Here is a 14,258-nt window from a genome sequence, read left to right on the forward strand (position 1 = left end):
TACAGCTTGTCACAACCACCGGAAATCTCAAAGTGCTTTACAGCCAATGAAGTACTTTTGAAGTGAAGTCACTGTTGTCGGAAATGTGGCAGCCAATTTTCACATAGCAAGCTCCCACACACAGCAAAGTGACAATGACCAGATAATCTCTCTCTTGTAATTTTGATTGAGGATAAATATTGGCCGGAACACCAGGGGGAACTCCCCTGCTGCTGTTCAAAATCGTGCCATGGGATCTTTTATGTCCACCTGAGAAGGCAGGCAGGCTCTCGGTTTAATGTCTCAACTGAAACATGGCACATCCGACAGTGCAGCACTCCCTTGGTACTGCACTGGAGTGTCAGCCTTGACTTTTGTGCTCAAGTCCTGGAGTGGGTCTTGAACCCACACTCTCTGACTGAGAGTTGGGAGCACTACCAACTGAGCCACAGCTGACTCACAGTTGAGTGAGTTTACACTGGAATCGCCCTTATGCTGGTCTCCATCTTCTGTTACATTGGATAGGATTTGAATGGTGATTAGAGGGAATATTTCCATTGAATGGTGATGACCTGTTTGAAACACTGGTACTAAAGTGATGCTCAATGTGAAACATCCTTTGGGGTGCCCGAGTTGAGTTGCACTGCATTGGCAGAGGCCTGGAAGCCGGTCGCGTCCCTGTGCTTTCAGCTGATAAACTAGGGAGACCACTGGAGGGAGACTGCCATCCTGCCACTCTTCCTTTGTCCCCTCTCTCTTTCCCTTCCATGCACCTCCTCCCCCCCCCTTCCCCCCTTCCCCCCCGGCCCCCCAACAACCCGCACTGCTTTTTCTTCCCTGCCCGAGCAAGCCGAACCTGTGGAGGGATAGAGGGCCTTTCAATTCTTGTTCAACTGTTATTTTTCCCCTGTTTTATTAGTGTTGCCAACTGTGAGAGGGCAGAAGATGGGCATTCCTGGCACCTTCACCAGAATGGCCACATACCCAGCTCACTCTGTGGTGTCTGTGGCTCAGAGGTAAGGGTTGACCTCTTTGCAACCAGTTCGCTTTCATTTCATTTGAGCTTGATATTTCTCTCCATTATTGATGTCTTATTTCTCGTGCTCTGCAGTGATGCAGAGGGTGTACTGGGTGGTATGTCGAGCGTGTTCTGGGAGGGGTGTGGGAATGCTGAAGATGTTTTACTAATCTATTTTTCTATCCCATCTGGCTCGAGTTGTAGCCTTTTGATTTGATCTTTTATCTCTAAAGTAGCCCCATCCTGGGCCTAGCCCCATGAGCGATTCCTGGAGGAGCAGGCCTTGTCTTTGTGCAGAGCCAAACTCTTCCAGACCTGCTGCTGGACATGTGCCATTGCTGCTCAGCCCTTCCAGCTCCGTGGCACTGTACATACCCGGCCAAGTGAGATTGCAGCTGGTGCCCTGGAGGGGACGAGGATTCCATTCCATCCAACCGTTCCCAATGGGAAAAGGGGGACTTTTTTGCCACCAGCCCCTTCTAGGTAGATACTGCAATCAGCTGCCATTTAAGGATGGTCCATGCACTACAAAGAGTAAATGGTCTCCCTGCAGAATATTTAAAAATGGAGAATATGCTGTGCTGGATTGTTACATTCCAGAACACCTTCAGAAATTATCATTGCTGTAAAATACCATGCTCCTGCTACAGTGATCTGTAAGTTCTTTTTTCTCACTTCTGTCTTTCCCTCTTCCCCAGAGTAAAGAGCTGGTTCCTTAATATCCCAAAGGCTTTTGGTTTAATGTCTAAGAATGCCGAGTCTCGTCGGATTTCTGGGTAACTTCAAATGGGCAGTTTGTAATGGCCTGACCTCGAGGTAAGGTTTCCCCACGTTTCCAAATAAAGGAAAGACTTGCATCTATTTAGTGTCTTTCATGACTTCGGGACGTCCCAAAGCACTTTACTTTTGAAGTGTAGCTGCTATTGTAAGAAACATGGCAACCAATTTGGGCACAGCAAGCTCCCACAAGCAACAATGAGTTAATGAACCAGATCAAATGAGAGCAGGAGAGAAGAATTTCTGAATGTATTTCAGCTGTGGATCAGTTGGTAGCACTCTTGTCTCTGAATCAGAATATTGTGGGTTCAAGTCCCACTCCAGAGATGTGAGTACAGAAATATAGCTGACACTTCAGTATAGCACTAAGAGAGTGCTGCACTGTCAGAGGTGCCATCATTCAGATGAGATATTAAACAGAGGCCTGTTTTGTGTTCTCAAGTGGATGTAAAAATCCCATGACCCTATATCAAAGCAGGGCAGAGGCGTTCTCCTCCATGTTCCGGCCAATATTTATCCCTCACAGATTCGCTATTCATTTATGTTTGCAGTTTGTGAGACTGTGCTGTGTGCAAATTGTCTGCTGTTTCCTACAGTGACTCTGTCGGGCTACGGGGATCGAGCTGGGGAGTGGGACTGACTGCATAGCTCTGGAGAGCTGGCATGGAATCGATGGGCTGAATGGCTGCCCTCTGTGCTGTAAATGACTCTCGGACTCTGACATTACAACAGTTCAAAAGGTCCTAATTGGCTGTAAAGCACTTTCAGATGCCAAAGAAATGCACATCTGTCTTTTCCTTACAACTGTTCTAGATTCCAAGCTATTGAATAACAAACTGAGGTACCCTGGGGCAAGCACAAAACATGTTACAACAGAAAGCAAAGAGTTTGAACTTGGTGAGAAAGAAGGAGCTTTGCACCAGTCGAAACACGTTTTTGCAAAGTTGAGACTAGAATAAAATGTTAAACAGGTAAACCACCCCAGTGCTGTAAACTATAATTATTTCCAAGTATGTGCTTCATATTGTATTCATATTCAGGGATAACTGCTGTGGGTGGGACCCATTGCTCTTCTTTCTTTTTGCACTGAGTGGGGCTTTAAGCTTAAGAAAATACTCGGGCACCGTATTTTGTTTTATTAAAAGCCTTGCCATGCCAGTTGGGTTCGGGGTGGGGTCAGAGTGGATATGGAGGAGGAGAGGTCAAGGTATATTAGGTGGAGATGTGATGTTGTCTGAGACAATGGTATGGGTTTATGCTGAAGATCAATCTATTCACTGGGTCTTGTCTGATTTTTTTTTTTAATGTGTGGCACCTTAAAGGGCAGGGCTTTGAAGGCAAGCTGCATGTTATTTATCAATGTCAGGATGCCTGAATCTTCCTGTGATTCTTGACGCAGTAGGTTTGAGTAATGCCATTCCTTCTCCGGGGTCTAGCTTGCTATCGAGCAGAAAGATCTCCCTTGTTTTCACTGGAAAAGCTAATTGGGAGCCAAACCTGGCTTCACCTCCGATCATAGTTCCCAGCTTCAAAGTTCTGTAGTTCCTTTTAATAAACAAAAACCCAAGTGACTTAAGTCCCCAAGCGTTAACATACAGTCAGAAAAGCTGCATTTGGTACTGTCATTTGCAATTTTTTATTATTATTCATGGGGTGTATGTGTTACTGGTAAGGCCAGTATTTATTGCCCATCCCTAATTGCTCTCGAAGGTGGTGGTGAGCTGCCTTATTGACAACTAGCTAGGCCACTTCAGAGGGTGGTCAAGAGTCAGCCACAATGCTGAGAGTCTGGATCACATGTCGATCAGACTGAGTAAGGAGGTGGGATTTCCCTCCCTGAAGGACAGTAGTGAACCAGATGGGTTTTTAATAACAATTGATAGTTTCACGGTCACTATTACTGACACCAGCTTTTTAATCCAGATGTGTTTAGTTTACTGAATTTGAATTCAGCTGCTGTAGTGAGATTTGAACTCATGTCTCTGGATCATTAGTCTAGGCCTCTGCATTACCAGCCCAGCAACATAACAGGCAATGGTAGTATGGTGGTTAATACTGTTAGAAGCTGATTTAAAGTTGGTAGTGGCAAAGGACTCCAATGGTAGCGGCTGGGGCCGTGACTTGTCCTCTTGGTGGAACTCGGAGGAATGGTACCAACGCATCAACAGCCAACTTCTGTTGGTGCAACTGCTGGTCCTTTTATAGTAAGTTCATTACAGACTGTCCCAGCTATTGACCATTAGGATTCCAGTATATTGGCAAAGAGCTTTCTTGGACGATGAGAGGCAGAGGAGAAGGAAAGAAACTTGTTTCTTGTTTTACCAGGCCCAAGTTATATTTATATAATAAAAGCAAAATACTGTGGATGCTGGAAATCTGAAACAAAAACAAGAAATGCTGGATTCACTCAGCAGGTCTGGCAGCATCTGTGGAAAGAGAAGCAGAGTTAACGTTTCGGGTCAGTGACCCTTCTTCGGAACTGACAAATATTAGAAAAGTCACAGATTATATTTAATTTGCTGATGAGTTTATATGCTTCCCAGCTTGGCCTGTTGCTAACTTTATTCTTGACTGGGTTGGGTATGAGCAAATAAACACTTCCATTGACTGTTTGTTTGTTTCTATTTGGCAAAGGTGGGATTTGAACTCTGCCCATCAGCAGAATTCAGAACTCTGTTGTTCGAGCATCTGTAAATTTTCACAGCTGAAATTAAAGTCCACTCCTCTGGTTTTAAGTGCAAGCTCGACTTCCTGTAAGGTAGTTGGTGTATTTCTTCCTCCATATTAACCATTATTTCTTCTCTCACTCTTCCCTTTCTCTTCACCATCCCCACTGCCCCCCAAAAAACAGCAAAAAAGCCATTTAACAATGTAGGGTAACAGATCGGTTTTGAATTTGAGCCAGTGTTTGTGCTCAGTCCTGCATTTATGCTGGTGTGAAGTGAGGGTCTTTACTGGTAGAACTGAAAACTAAATTGTCAGAGTTCCTGCCCCTTCAGTTTGATGCACCCAATTTAGAAACAGGTCTGTGGTGATGCAGTATGTCATAAATAGTATAAATGTTTCAAAGTACACAGCCTTCCAATAGCTGGCCCTGAACTCCATACGTTGTGGGGTGCTTGATCAGTATGGCTTTATAAAGAAACTTTCAAATGCTATGGACTGCTAAACCAGTGCTGGATTACAGTTAGTCACTCGCCAGTCTCTGGTATTCTATCCCAGGATGGACTGCTAAACCAGTGCTGGATTACAGTTAGTCACTCGCCAGTCCCTGGTATTCTATCCCAAGATGGACTGCTAAACCAGTGCTGGAGTACAGTTAGTCACTCGCCAGTCCCTGGTATTCTATCCCAAGATGGACTGCTAAACCAGTGCTGGAGTACAGTTAGTCACTCGCCAGTCCCTGGTATTCTATCCCAAGATGGACTGCTAAACCAGTGCTGGAGTACAGTTAGTCACTCGCCAGTCCCTGGTATTCTATCCCAGGATGGACTGCTAAACCAGTGCTGGAGTACAGTTAGTCACTCGCCAGTCTCTGGTATTCTATCCCAGGATGGACTGTTAAACCAGTGCTGGAGTACAGTTAGTCACTCGCCAGTATTGGGTATTCTATCCCAAGATGGCATGATGTCTGAGTCTTTCTCCATGAGACTAGTCCATTCCTAGTTGACATTCTGTAACTCTTGTTTGTATCATCTTTCCTTAGGTGGTCTTCTGATGTTGGTCATCTGGGAAGATTATAGTTTCACTGGGTGTCTGGGTTCACTGATTTGGTTCTGGAAAGTTCGGACCTACCATCCTGTCTCTGATGCGTGGTTTTTGTGTGATACTGAAGAATATGCCTAGGATTTCTCATCATAAGAATAAAACTGCTCTGGGAGTACATGAACCATGATGGCTGACTCAGGAAGGAAGGCTGCTTTCTTGTTCTGCTTCTGGCTTTGCCTTTGTCTGCATGTTTCTGCTGATATTACTTCTGTAGGCACACACAGCTTAAGAGTCTGGTCAATTTGATCAATCCTGTTTTCTGCCTTTCGCACTCAGCTGTTTCCTGGACAGTTGTCCACCTTTCTAGAGTTATCGATGCCTCTTCAGACTTTCCAGTGATCCAGGCCCAGTCACTGTTCCTTTTGACCACCTGCTGCAGCCTCTGGAACTCGACCATGTACTTTTGACGACCAATTATTTATTGATCTGTACTGATAACTTTGGGAGGAAAAAAATGCCCCTGGAGAAACTACACAAGAACAGATTCTAAAGCAAGATAAAAGCGGAGAAACTATTCATAGCTGCTAAGAATTGAACTTTTTACATTGTTCTACTTTTTTTGTTCCACTGCTTCCTGCCCACACTTGACTGCATCCTTGCTAATAACTGAGCAGCATCTTTTCTCTTGCATGTGATCAAACAGCATTTGACCGCTGCATTCCAGTGGCCGTGTGTGTGAATTTAGCAGGTTTGAATTGAGCCAAAATGCTGAGAGGAAGCTAACTTAACTTTCATAGCACCGGTTCAGTGGCACTTACTTATGCTACCTTTATAGCTCTGGTTCCTTTGGGTGTGATTTGCCCTGAAGTAAACGATAGGTGGCAGTAACACAATGAACTCAAATTACCTGGTGATGAACTTTGGCTCTTCCCACTCAGGATGTTTTCAAGCACCCGGAATGGTTGGAAAAGCTCCTGATAATTCCATTATTAGCTAGTACTGTCTAGCTAAAAATCAACTAGCAACTGAACTGTTCTAGCATTGTCTGTGTAGGTTTTCAGGCTGACTGTAGAAACTTCAACCTGTTTGATTTCCCCACCAGCCCATTTCTGTTACCTCCTTAACCACCTCAATAATAGTTTTGCACCAAATTCCAATTCCTCTATTTTAAACACAAACTACAAATTTTATACAGCAGTGAATGTTGTAATTTGGACCCATGAATTGTAACATAGTGAGATTAACTCTGTGTCTGCAGACTGGAGGAACCATTCAGTAACTAAAGACACTTTACAGATACCCTCCCTGCACTGGCCCTTGGCTCTTGTTTGAGGTTGTGGTAGTTGATTTTTTAAAAAAAAAGTAGTAAGGAATAACAATTTCTTACTGGGTTTAATAAAGACAGAAGAAAGATGTCTGTCATTGCCAGAAAAACTGGAGCAGAAATTGTATTTGCTTTGGCAGGAAAAAAATTACCCTTTTTTAAAGGGGAGGATGGAATCTACAGTCCAGTATTTTCATAACTCTGGGTGCAAACATTATTTAGGTATATGAAATAAAAGCTTGATTGGCACGTCACCTGCAGATTCTCTGGTGTAGTTAGTGGCCCTTGATGCCCCAACTGAGTTTTGTGAAGCTGTGTCCTAATGAACCATGACTCAATGCAAGGGCATTTGAGCGTGCTGTGCCATTGGTTAATGGCTGTTCACTCCATCACACTGTGTTCATTATTAACAGTGATTAAAACCTTCAAAATAAAGTAGAAATATTGTAAGTGTTGATTAATATATTAAAGGCACTAGTCCAACCTTGGTTCCAATAACTGATGAACCCATGTAAACTATTGGTCTTGCAGTTTGTCTGAACTATGATTGGATTGCTGCTATATATTGGTATTTTCCAGTCCTATAGCCTTTTGATCAATCTGGTCACCATGGTGACTGGGCTAGAAGTGTTAACTTTTTCAATCACAGTTTAACGAATTGATCCTTTTGTACTCTAACTTTTTTATTCTGACTGTATATTAAAATTACTAACACTGCAAGTTCACCGCATTGTGTTTGGTCTGTTCAGTGGATTGCAGTTTGGTAAGAGTTCAAATCATCATTTTTCCAGTTTAAGCCTGTTTCCTGCCAATGAGCCATCACTAAGTTGAAGTGAAAGAAAGGCTTGCATTTGTATAGCACTTTTCATGACCACTGGACCTCTCAAAGCACTTTACAGCCAGTTAAGGGCTTTTGAAGTGTAGTCACTGTTGTAATGTTGGAAGCACAGCAAGCTCCCTCAAACAGCAACATGATGTTTATTGAGGGATAAGTATTGGTCAGGACACCAGGGAGCACTCACCTGCTGCTCTTTGAAACAGTGCAATGGGATCTTTTGCATCCACCTGGGGGGACAAACTGGGCCTCAGTGTAACATCTCATCTGAACGATGGCACCTCCAACAGTGCAGCACCCGCTCAGTACTGCACTAGAGCGCTAGCTTAATAATTTTGTGTGCTGAAATCCTGGTGTGGAGCTTGAACCTAGTGAAGGCTGGTTGTATTTCAATGTTCTGTGTGGGGGATATGCTGAAATTCACCCTAGTCTCCTTTGGCCATCTTCCCAAATTCCCTCAGCGGTTCCTTAGCGTTCGTTCTCTCTCTCTGGTTGGTTCACTGATTCTGTGACAAGTCTCATTGTCAAACTGTAGTTTTCTTTTTTGTGATGTTATTCACCTTTCCTTCCCAGTATTTGCCCCACATTTTCCTTCGTCCTTAATAACAGCAGCATTGTTGTCAGGTATACCCGAGACTGTTGCTTATAGCAGATGCTGTCTTCCTGCTATGTGTAATCCCTCACTCCCCACTATTACCTCTGTTAGGACCAGGTGAGGTCGTAACAGGGTTTAATTTTTAAAAGACCATGTTTTAGCTTCTCTGAGTCTTTGCTCACTGCTCTCTAATTATAATGGCAAAAAAATCAACCAGACAGGTTTTCTCAGATTTAAAAAAGAAAGATGTAAGTTTATTAACCTTAAACCTCTAATTCAGTTAAAACTACTAGAAATACGCAACGTGACCATGTAATAAAAACACACACGCAAATAGAGACTGAAAAGCAGAAAGAATCAAAGGAGAAAAGGTTTGAAGCAATAGCTGGAGTTCAGTTACTGGCTTTGGGTTTGATGTAAAGTCTTTGATTGCAGGGAAGTCTTGCAGTTCTCGTTGGGGCCCAGTGCACACTTTCAAACTTGTTTCGATGGTCTTCTGTTTTGAGGCTTGAGTTACTTCTGTGGGCCCCTGGAACTCTGCATGTGAGAGAGGAAGAGAGACAGGGGGAGACCATCCTTCTCATAGAGTTAGACTCAGAGTTATCCAGCACAGAAACAGGCCTTTCAGCCCATCGTGTCTGTGCCGGCCATCAAGCGCCTAACTATTCTAATTCCATTTTCCAGCACTTGGCCTGTAGCCTTGTATGCTATGGTGTTTCAAGTGCTCATCTAAAGACTTCTTAAATGTTGAGGGTTCCTGCCTCTCTCTGGTCTTCAAATTGCAGTCTCTTTCCAAAGTGTTCTGTGAGCACAATTCAATTAACTCTAAGTTGGCCAGCAGGTTAGTCATGTGACTGGCTCTTTATTTGGGACAACCTCTCGTGAGGTCTGTGGATTTCCCCCAAGCTTAGCAGACACTCGAGGTTGTGGAGGGGGTGGGGTGGAATGCTGGCGGTTACACATTCAATGTCTCTTGATTATCTCTATTGACAAACCTATCTGGCTAATTGAATCAGGGAGGCACTTCCATTGTCGTCTTCAGGCAACTGTCTTTTAAAATGCAAATATGCAGCCATGTTTTCAGCCACTGTTGTCTTTTTAAACAAGTTATTTCAAGTCCAGTAACAGTTCAAAAATGTTCCATATGATGAAATTAATATGTCTCATTTTGGCAGGTGTGGTTTTGTCACACCTTTCTCTCGTCACACGTAGAATCTGAGCACCAATGAAATTTTAAACCGTTGCCTTGTGATTCTGCTGCTGTTCTGTGTCTCAACTTGATTGGGTCAGCTTAGGCCGAGATTGTCAGTCCCAGTCACTGTACCCAGTCCCAGGAGGAGAGGCTGTTGCACATAAGCCCAATCCAAATCCTCACTGGCTTTGGCTCTGATTTGGGACTATTTGTATCTTGAGCGACTGCATCCTGAAGCTAGTGGATTTTGTAACTTGCACTAGATTTTTGTGTCCCATCATCCGAATACATCAAGTGTCAGCTGTTGCACAATGATGGCATGCTCGCTTCTCAGTCAGAACATGTAAACATATGAATTAGGAGCAGGAGTAGGCCATTCGGCCCCTCAAGCCATTCAATAAGATCATGGCTGATCTGATTGTCACCTCAACTCCACATTCCTGCCGACCCATAATAACCTTTCACCCCCTTGCTTATCAAGAATCTATCTACCTCTGCCTTAAAAAATATTAAAAGACTCTGCTTCCACCAAATTTTGAGGAAGAGAATTCCAAAGACTCACTACCCTCTGGAGAGAAAAGAAATCTCCTCATCTCTGTCTAAATGGGTGACCCCTTATTTTTAAACAGTGATCCCCTAGTTCTAGATTCTCCCACAAGACAAAACATCTTTTCCACATTCACCCTGTCAAGATCCCTCAGGATCTTGTATGTTTCAATCAAGTCACCTCTTACTCTTCTAAACTCCAGTGAATACAAGCCCAGCTTGTCCAACCTTACCTCATAAGACAGCCCACCCATTCCAGGTGTCTGTCTCATAAACCTTCTCTGAACTGCTTCCAATGCATTTACATCCTTCCTTAAATAAGGAAACCATTACTGTACACAGTACTCTAGATGTGGTCTCACCATTGCCCTGTATAGCTGAAGGTCGTGGGTTCAAGCCCCACGCAAGAGATTTGAGCATAGTCAAGGCTGACGCTCCAATGCATTGTGGAAGGAGTGCTGTACTGTCATATAATCATAGACATTTATGTCACAGAAGGAGGCCTTTTGGCTTCTAATGTCTGCCAGCCAAAAGTAACTATCAAGCTGAATCTCATTTTCTAGCTCTTGGTCTGTCACCTTGTAGGTTATGGCACTTCAAGTGCATATCCAAGTGCTTTTTTAAATGTTTTCTACCTCTCGCCCTTTCAGGCAATGAGTTCACTACCATCCTCTAGGTGAAATAAAATTACCCCTCAATTCCCCTCTAGTAGACAACAGGCCATCCTAGACTGAGTATTGTGTAATGAGAGAGGAATAATTGACAATCAAGTTGTGTGAGACCCCTGGTGGATGAGCAACCATAATATGATAGAATTCTTCATCAAGATGGAGAGTGACATAGTTGATTCTGAGACTGGGGTCCTGAATCTTAGTAAAGGAAACTACAATGGTATGAGGCTAGAGTTGGCTATGATGGATTGGGAAACGTTACTTAAAGTGGTGACATTGTTTGCCATTGTCTTTCCATTCAAAGAGCGCATGGATGAACTGCAACAATTGTTTATCCCTGTCTGGCGCAAAAGTAAAACGGGAAAGGTAGCCAAACCATGGCTTACAAGGGAAATTAGAGATAGCATTAGATCCAAGGTAGAGGCTTATAAATTCGCCGGAAAAAGCAACAGACCTGAGGATTGGGAGCAGTTACGAATTCAGCAAAGGAGGACCAAGGGATTGATTAAGAAGGGGAAAATAAAGTACGAGAACAAGCTGGGGAACATAAAAACTGATTGTAAAAGTTTCTATAGGTATGTGAAGAGAAAAAGATTAGTGAAGACAAATGTATATCCCTTACAGTCAGAAACAGGGGAATTTATTATGGGGAAGAAAGAAATGGCTGACCAACTAAATGCAATATTTGGTTCTGTCTTCACAAAGAAGGACACACATCGTACCAGAAATGTTGGGGAACACACAGAAGGCCGATTTTAAGATGATAAAACAGGATCTGGCCAAAGTGGACTGGGAGCATCTACTTGTAGGAAAGTCGACATCAGATCAGTGGGCGTCATTCAAAGAGGAAATAGAGTTCAGAGCCAACGTGTACCCATTAAAGTGAAGGGTAGGAACAAGAAGTCCAGGGAACCCTGGATGTCAAGGGATATAGAGGATTGCATCAGCAAAAAAAAAAAAGAGGCTTATGGCAGATTCAGAGTGCTGAAAACAGCGGAGGCACTAGAGGAGTATTGAAAGTGTAGGAGGTACTTAAAAAAAGTAATTAGGAGAGCGAAGAGGGGACATGAAAAAACACTGGTGGGCAAGATCAAAGGGGCGTATTATAAGTATATTAAGCACAAGAGGATAACCAGGGAAAGAGTAGGGCCCATTAGGGACCAAAGTGGCAATCTGAGTATGGAGCCAGAGGACATAGGTTAAGTTTTAAGTGATTACTTTTCATCTGTGTTCGCTATGGAGAAGGACGATGTAGGTCTAGAGATCAGGGAGGGGGATTGTGATATACTTGAACATATTAGCATTGAAAGGGAGGAAGTATTAGATGTTTTAGCAGGCTTAAAAGTGGGAAGATCCCCAGGCCCAGATGAGATGTATCCCAGGCTGTTATGTGAGGCAAGGGAGGAGATAGCAGAGGCTCTGACATAAATTTTCAAATCCTTTCTGGCCACAGGGGAGGTACCAGAGGATTGGAGGACAGCAAATGTGGTACCATTATTCAAGAAGGGTAGTAGGGATAAATCAGTTAATTACAGGCCGGTGAGTCTAACATCAGTGGTTGGGAAACTATTGGAAAAAATTCTGAGGGACAGGATTAATCTCCACTTGGAGAGGCAGGGATTAATCAGGGATAGTCAGCATGGCTTTGTCAGGGGGAGATCGTGTCTAACTAACTTGATTGAATTTTGAGGGGCAGTGACTAAATGTATAGATGAGGGTAAAGCAGTTGATTTAGTCCACATGGACTTCAGTAAGGCTTTTGATAAGGACCCGCATGGGAGATTGGTTAAGGTGGTAAGAGCCCATGGGATCCAGGGCAATTTGGATCCAAAATTGGCTTAGTGGCAGGAGGCAGAGGGTGATGGTCAAGGGTTGTTTTTGCGAGCAGAAGCCTGTGACCAGTGGTGTACCACAGGGATCGGTCCTGAGACCCTTGCTGTTTGTAGTGTACATTAATGATTTAGACGTGAATATATGAGGTATGATCAGTAAGTTCGCAGATGACACGAAAATTGGTGGTGTCGTAAATAGTGAGGAGGAAAGCCTTAGATTACAGGACGATATAGACGGGCTGGTAAGATGTGCGGAGCTGTGACAAATGGAATTTAATCCTGAGAAGTGTGAGGTGGTGCATTTTGGGAGGATTACCAAGGCAAGGGAATATACAATGGATTGTAGGACCCTAGGAAGTACAGAGGGTCAGAGGGACCTTGGTGTACTTGTCCATAGATCACTGAAGGCAGCAGCACAGGTAGATAAGGTGGTTAGGAAGGCATATGGGATACTTGCCTTTATTAGCCAAGGCATAGAATAGAAGAGCAAGGAGGTTATGATGGAGCTGTATAAAATGCTAGTTAGGCCACAACTGGAGTACTATGTACAGTTCTGGGTACCACTCTATAGGAAGGATGGGATTGCACTGGAGAGGGTGCAGAGAAGATTCACCAGGATGTTGCCTGGGCTGGAGCATTTCAGATATGAGGAGAGACTGAAAAGGCTGGGTTGTTTTCCTTAGAGCAGAGAAGGCTGAGGGGAGATATGATTGAGGTATACAAAATTACGAGGGGCATAGGTAAGGTAGATAGAAGAAACTTTTTCCCTTAGCGGAGGGGTCAATAGATTTAAGGTTAAGTGCAGGAGGTTTAGAGGGGATTTGAAGAAAAACATTTTCACCCAGAGGGTGGTTGGACTCTGGAACACACTGCCTGAAGAGGTGGTAGAGGCAGGAACCCTCACAACATTTAAGTAGTATTTAGGTGAGCACTTGAAACGCCATAGCATACAAGGCTACAGGCCAAGTGCTGGAAAATGGGATTAGAATAGTTAGGTGCTTGATGGCCGGCACAGACACGATGGGCCGAAGGGCCTGTTTCTGTGCTGTATAACTATGACTCTCCATAAAGGTGCCTCCAGAGGAGGTGTGAAGGGTAGAATGCCGCCCAAAAGCAAAACAAGAGAAAATGAGATTAAAACTGAAACATGCTATAAAAAAAAAAGGAATCAAAATGGGGGCAAAGGTTATAGTCTGAAGTAATTGAACTCAAATGTTGAGTCCCGAAGACTATAAAGTGCCTAATCGGAAGATGAGGTGCTGTTCCTCGAGCTTCCGTTGTGCTTCATTGGAACACTGGGGTAGGCCGAGGACAGAAGTGTCAATGTGAGAACAAGGCAGAGAATTAAAATGGCAGGCAATTGGAAGCTCGGGGTCATGTGGACTGACTGCAGGTGTTCCGCAAAGCTCCTTTTATGACCTCAGGACACCCTGAAGCACTTCGCAGCCAATGAAGTATGTTTAAAGTGTAGTGTCACAGTCCTGTGTTTTTATTTAAAGTCAAAATTGCGACATTGAATCTCTGTCTTCTCTCTCTCTCTGGCTGTTGCTTGGCAAACCAGAATGCACTTTGGCTCACTGAGCTTCCGGAACTTACTGCCTTAAAGATGCACTGATCTTTTACAGTCTTAAAGGTGCACTGCAATATTTCCAAGGAGAGAAACAAAAACACAGGACCGTGACAGTCATCACTGTTGTAATGAATGAAATATAGCTGACAATTTGCACTTACCGTGGTCCCACAAACAGCAATGAGATAATCAGGTAAGCTGTTTTAGTGAT

General features: G+C 43.7%; 1 protein-coding gene across 1 annotated transcript in view; it reads left to right on the plus strand.

The window, feature by feature from the left end:
- Nucleotides 1-7,516, plus strand: part of LOC137384059 (patatin-like phospholipase domain-containing protein 4) — a 52,849-nt gene extending 45,333 nt beyond the window's left edge. Inside the window, exons 7-9 of the mRNA XM_068057623.1 lie at nucleotides 899-995; nucleotides 1,696-1,813; nucleotides 5,481-7,516. Coding sequence (XP_067913724.1) covers nucleotides 899-995; nucleotides 1,696-1,777 — 179 coding nt within the window. The 3' untranslated portion in view covers nucleotides 1,778-1,813; nucleotides 5,481-7,516. The remainder of the gene's footprint in view (nucleotides 1-898; nucleotides 996-1,695; nucleotides 1,814-5,480) is intronic.
- Nucleotides 7,517-14,258: the final 6,742 nt, after the last annotated feature.

Source organism: Heterodontus francisci, chromosome 25, assembly GCF_036365525.1.
Source record: "Heterodontus francisci isolate sHetFra1 chromosome 25, sHetFra1.hap1, whole genome shotgun sequence".
NCBI lineage: Eukaryota > Metazoa > Chordata > Chondrichthyes > Heterodontiformes > Heterodontidae > Heterodontus > Heterodontus francisci.